Raw genomic sequence first — 6,695 nt, 5'->3', positions numbered from 1 at the left:
GGGAAGAAACAAGGAAGCTAATACTGGGTAGTCTCAGTGTTCTCAGCGTTGGAGGAGAAGATCCTAGTGCTTTGAAGTAAATGTATAAACAATGTGTGGAATGATTCAAGATGTAATTGTGAGTCATAAGGGTAAAGATAAACTGTTTTCATTTTTTCTTTCTGTGAACAAGCAGTTTCCATATAACTACTATGTCTTTTGCCAAAAACCCCATAGTACTTTTTTGAAAAATATGTTAACCAACATAATGCAAGAACAGCCAGAATTTTATTAAGGAGAAAGCCAGTAGGGTAACAGTAACTTCTAAACCTCTAGGAAGGTAACAAGTCTTCCACTTCCAAGTTCAAGAAAGGCGCAATGATCTCCCGGAGTTCCCACATTCTGCGGCGTCCAAGCATTGTGGGGAGCAAGCTTTCAAAGATAAACGTAGCATCAAAAAATAGGATGTAACATGAAAGTCCAGTGAAGGTGAGGACATAAAACATGATGAAAATCCTCAGTGCACGTTTCCTACAAGGAAAGAGAACATCTGCATTACGAACGTTCTGAAGAAAACCACACTGAGACTCCTAGTTCCACCCCCCAGGTAGCTCTATAACTTCAAGGAAGTAATTAAACTTCTCTTGACCTCTGTTGACATCCTCAAAAGAAGGAGCTTTGAATAGTTGAGCCTGTAAGTCCCTCCTAGGGCTGGCATTAGAATTTTAAGGTTCTATAGCCATGAAACAATGAAACCTTGGAAATTATGAGACCTTTGAAATGCTCCTCTCACATTCTAGCAGATTATTGACATCTTGACCTCACTTGTGAGGTATAGTGACACTGATTTGGAGGGAAATAAAGGACCAGGCCCTTAGATATTCCTGGAGATATAAAATGCAATGTGACAAATGGAGTCTAGCTCTATCACTAGTTTTGTTCCTGCACCAGACTTACCCTTTTAAGGTAAAACCAACCTTCTCAAGTCTTTCAGGACTCCTCCTTCTAGGCTGTACCTATGATGTATTTTATTTATTTGGTTTTAAATCCTTGCATTATTATTTTCTAACTATAAACACAATACAGGATTAGGGTAGAAGATCTGGAAGATCCAGAAAAACACAAAGAAGGAAAGAAGTGTCGCAGACAATCCAGCCACCTGGAGATAATGGCCTTCGATAATATATTTCAGAAGAGAAAATTTAGAGCACAGTTAAAGCTAGCTATGGATCTATTTTGTGATCCAAGTCAGTGGATTCTGTAAACCTGAGCCAAGTTGCTTGACATTATTGCCACTGGCTGTCGCTTGCTAGTGACGCAAATAGTTGCTTCTATTTCACACATTTTTTAAAATTAGAGATTTATTTATTTATTTCAGAGAGAGGGAGAGAGAGAACATGAGCAGGAGGTGCAGAGGGAGAGGGAATCTCAAGCAGACTCTGCACTGAGTGTGGACCACCATGCAGGGCTCGATCCTATGACCCCAAGATCATAACCTGAGCTGAAACCAGGAATCGGTTGCCTAACTAGCCTATGCTACCCACGCATCCCATCACATATTTTATTAGAGAGCCAATGTATTGATAAATACTCTAGTCAGAAGAAGCTTTGAGGGTTGCCCTGCCCTCAAGGGCTAAATCTAGATTTGTTTTTTCTTATGAAAGGAAAAACGATTCACTACTAAAACATAGCTAGTAAATAAACACTGTTCTTCCTAAATTTCAAAGCCAGTCATCTTTGGAAATACCAAACTGGAACATTTTCAAAGAAACACATTTTAACATTATTTTTAAAGAGAAAAGTAGTTTTTTAAAATTATGGATAATTTGGAAAACAGAGAAATGAAAAAGTTATAATCTATATATATAATCTATCATCAGCTAAGTATTGTTTCTTTTTTCTTCTTTTCATTCATTCATTCTTTCTATTTTGTATGAATTTTTTGTCTTATTTTGTTTGTTTTTCTTTTGGTATAGAGTGTGTTCTTCCAGTTTTTTCTTACCTTAAGTGAACACTCTGGGTATGGTTAGGTTCAGATTTATATCTATCTATCTATCTTTCAGATTTGTTTTTTGACATGACTGAATCATTTGAGTTTGATTTATAAGTCAATATAACTTAAAGTATTTTTAGATTTTCTATTATAAAAAAAGAACATGTGTAATATTTATTTTTTAAAGTGCAGACTTTTTTTTTTTTTTGGAAAACGTCATAGCTACTAATTCAAAATACTTTCATATCACCTATGTAGAACCAAGTATTTGTGTCATTAAATATTTGAGTAAAAAAAATTTTATTCATTTTGAATTTACCTTCTTTCTTTTTTTTTTAAGATTTTATTTATTTATTTGATAGAGAGAGAGACCACAAGTAGGTAGAGCATCAGGCAGAGAGAGAGGGGGAAGCAGGCTCCCCGCTGAGCAGAAAGCCAGATGCAGGACTCAATCCCAGGACCCTGAGATCATGACCTGAGCCGAAGGCAGAGGCTCAACCCACTGAGCCACCCAGGTGCCCCTTGAATTTATCTTCTTTCAAGAATAAAAATATTCTTTTAAGTTTTTAAATGCTGTTTATCTATTTACATGTTTATTTACATGTCTGCCCTGCATAAAACCTTTAATCTTTTCCAAAATGTTCAGATCATTTGTGGAAAGTCTACAAGGGAACTGAAGAATTGGGGATTATACCAGGAAGAGGTATCTTCTGAGCCTAAAAACAACAACAACAACACCTGCAAGATAAACCTCCTCAAAAAGATAATGTATAAGTATGCTTCAGTGGAACCAGTACATTCCCAAGAAATGTAGTTAGACAAGAAATTGGTCAAAGTCTTCGGTGGTCTTAACTAGAGAGTATAATAATGTGATGAAAGATGGTCCACTCAACTGGATTGTAATTTGTCCATTTATATTTAATAATCATTTGATTATCAAGTGATAATCAAAAGGCATTTACTTGTTTGATTTTTGAGATATAATTTGCATACTATAAAATTTACCCTTTAAAGTGTATAATTCATTGGCTTTTAGTTTATTCACAGGGTTGTACTGCCATCACCATTATCTAATTCCAGGAAATTGTCATCACCCCCAAAAGAAAGCCTGTACCCATGAACAGTCACTCCCTATTTCCCACTACCTTAAGGCTACTCATTTACTTACTGTCCACATGGATTTTCCTATTTTGGACACTTCACAGGAATGGAATCATATAATGTGTGGGCTTTTGTGTCTGACTTCTGTCATTTGGCATACTGTTTTCAAGGGTAATCCAAGTTGCGGCATGTATTAGTACTTTGTTCTTTTTTGTGGATGAACAATACTCCGTTGTTTGGATACACCACATTTTGTTTACCTATTCATTAGCTGATGGATATTTGTATTGCTTCTATTTTTATGAATAATGCTGCTATGACTATTCATGTACAAGTTTTGTGTGGACGTATACTTTCAGTTCTTCTGGGTGCATACTTAGGAGTGAGTTGGTTGGTAGCTGCCCTATATTTAACAATTCCAGGAACTGTCAAATTGTTTTCCAAAATGGCTGCACCATTTTACAACCCCTCTAGCAATGTCTGAGGGTTCTCATTTCTTACATCCTCTCCAATGCTTGTTATTATCTGTCCTTTCAATTGTAGTTGGCTTAGAGATGTAGAGGGGTACCTCGTGATTTTGATTTGCATTTCCTTAATGACCAGTGGAGTGACTATCTTTTCATGTATTTGTTGGCCATCTGTGTATCTTCTTTGAAGAAATGTCTATTCAAATCCTTTGCTCATATTAAAAGTTGGATTGTTTCCCTTTCTGTTGTTGAGTTCTACGACTTCTTTATCTATTCTGGATACTAAATCCTTAATTTTCAGAGTTCTGAAAAAGTTGATTCAATTTTTTTCAAGCTCTTTCATTGATTTTTATGGGGGAGGAGATTTCCTGGGGGGTTTTACTCCCCTATTTTCATTGGCATCACTCCTCACTTACTTATTAATTTACTATCAGTTCAGTATGGTGAAGGTGTTTTATATTTCATGTCCCCAAATGACAAAGATGCCTGTCTTTTGGTAGCGCATGGATTATTAGGAGGAAACAGATTTGAAATAATTTAATGGCAATTACAGGTTGTAGGTTCTAGATCAGGATTATATGTAAGGCAGAGTGCACCCACGAGACGTTGCTGAACATTCTACTTGGATTGATTCTACTTCTGATTCTAAAGAATCAGAAAAGTTTTCTTAGAGGAGGGTACTACTCCAGGTATATATGATGGTCTGGCATCTTCAGAAAAGGATCCGAAGAGTCAGAGTTTGCTAGGATGTATGTCTTTAATACCATAAAAGGGAGAGGCATCCTGCCTGGTGAACAAAGGTTTTCAAATCCACTTGGCAGGTACGTTCCTTTGATGGACGGGGCTGCATCTTAGCTTGCAGACGCCATCTTTTAAGATTTATGTATACATAGTTACCTAAAGCAGTAATAAAGAAATCTGTATCTATTTATCTAATGCAATAGATCTATAGCTAAAAATAATATGAAAAACACTATGACTCCAAAAAAACAGACTTTTAAAGAACAAGAAGAGATAATGTATAAAGGAAGATAAATTTTAAGTCATTCCTTGAAGAAATTCATCATACTAAGGTTCATACATTTTGGGGGCCTTTGTCCAGCCCCAGGGGCTCCATTCTCTGACTTACCACACTGTAACGCTGGCAGGACTATTCTGCACTGAAGCGGGTGGTGGAGCCTGAGGAAGCAGTGGCTCACTTTCTTCCATGACCATTTCTTCAGGACTCTGAGAGTCTGTTTTCCCTTCTTGCATTTGGTACATTCCCAGCTTTGTACTCATCAGAGTCATGTCTTTGTAAAAGTTCTGAAAAAAAATAGCAATCAACTATCATTTAAAAAATGATTTTAGAGGTCTGCTAGTCTTATTGTAGATGATGCAGAGTGCTTTTCCTCCAGAACACCTCAGGAGCCCACATTACCAATCACATATGAGTCACATGAGGAGGTCTTGGGCAAGTGCAAACTCACCTAATAGAAAGAGACTTACACATTCACAAAATAAGGTAGCAGCATGGTAGACACACATGCTAATCTTTAACTACTGACTTATTCATGTAGGAAGATAACTATCCTTATACTGAATTCATCTGTTCAATTTGTTCATCTATGCAAAACATATTGACTCCCACCCGGCACTATTCGAGGATACTGTGGTTAACAAAATAGATAAGGAATGTGCATTCTATTACATGTGCCTTTTTAAACCAAATGGCTAAGGAATTACATGCACATTTATAGGGGCTGGGGGAGAAGCAACACACACACTCACACACACACACACACCCACACCTATATATACACACACACAGACACACATATACACACACATTACATATGATAGACTAGGATACATGCTAAAGAGAAAATATTAAGGCACAAAAACAGACACATAGATCAATGGAACAGAATAGAGAGCCCAGAAATAGACCCTCAAGCCTATGGTCAACTAATCTTTGACAAAGCAGGAACGAATGTCCGATGGAAAAAAGACAGCCTCATCAATAAATGGTGTTGGGAAAATTGGACAGCCACATGCAGAAAAATGAAATTGGACCATTTCCTTACACCACACATGAAAATAGACTCAAAATGGATGAAGGACCTCAATGTGAGAAAGGAATCCATCAAAATCCTTGAGGAGAACACAGGCGGCAACCTCTTTGACCTTACCCGCAGCAACATCTTCCTAGGAACATCGCCAAAGGCAAGGGAAGCAAGGGCAAAAATGAACTATTGGGATTTCATCAAGATCAAATGCTTTTGCACAGCAAAGGAAACAGTTAACAAAACCAAAAGACAACTGACAGAATGGGAGAAGATATTTGCAAATGACATATCAGATAAAGGGCTAGTGTCCAAAATCTATAAAGAACTTAGCAAACTCAACACCCAAAGAACAAATAATCCAATCAAGAAATGGGCAGAAGACATGAACAGACAATTTTGCAAAGAAGACATCCAGATGGCCAACAGACACATGAAAAAGTGCTCCATATCCCTCGGCATCAGGGAAATACAAATCAAAACCACAATGAGATATCACCTCACACCAGTCAGAATGGCTAAAATGAACAAGTCAGGAAATGACAGATGCTGGCGAGGATGCAGAGAAAGGGGAACCCTCCTACACTGTTGGTGGGAATGCAAGCTGGTGCAACCACTCTGGAAAACAGCATGGAGGCTCCTCAAAATGTTGAAAATAGAACTACCCTATGACCCAGCAATTGCACTGCTGGGTATTTACCCTAAAGATACAAACGTAGTGATCCGAAGGGGCACGTGCACCCGAATGTTTATAGCAGCAATGTCTACAATAGCCAAACTATGGAAAGAACCTAGATGTCCATCAACAGACGAATGGCTAAAGAAGACGTGGTATATATACACAATGGAATACTATGCAGCCATCAAAAGAAATGAAATCTTCCCATTTGCGACGACATGGATGGAACTAGAGGGTATCATGCTTAGTGAAATAAGTCAATTGGAGAAAGACAGCTATCATTGATCTCCCTGATATGAGGAAGTGGAGATGCAATATAGGGGAGTTAAGGGGGTAGGAGAAGAATAAATGAAACAAGATGGGATTGGGAGGGAGACAAACCATAAGTGACTCTTAATCTCACAAAACAAACTGAGGGTTGATGCGGGGAG

The 6,695-nt window shown here is 37.7% G+C and overlaps 1 protein-coding gene across 1 annotated transcript in view; it reads right to left on the bottom strand.

Moving 5' to 3' along the window:
• Positions 1-261: 261 nt before the first annotated feature.
• The window catches only part of SMCO2 (single-pass membrane protein with coiled-coil domains 2), a 30,619-nt gene continuing 24,185 nt past the window's right edge, over positions 262-6,695 (bottom strand). Inside the window, exons 9-10 of the mRNA XM_047741834.1 lie at positions 4,670-4,845; positions 262-510 (exon numbers count right to left, since the gene is read on the bottom strand). Of these exons, the coding sequence (XP_047597790.1) occupies positions 312-510; positions 4,670-4,845 (375 nt within the window). The 3' untranslated portion in view covers positions 262-311. The remainder of the gene's footprint in view (positions 511-4,669; positions 4,846-6,695) is intronic.

The sequence above is a fragment of the Lutra lutra genome, chromosome 8 (assembly GCF_902655055.1).
Source record: "Lutra lutra chromosome 8, mLutLut1.2, whole genome shotgun sequence".
Classification (NCBI taxonomy): Eukaryota; Metazoa; Chordata; class Mammalia; order Carnivora; family Mustelidae; genus Lutra; species Lutra lutra.
The sequence above is the reverse complement of the archived record's forward strand: the minus strand, read 5'-3'. Positions and strand labels throughout refer to the sequence as shown.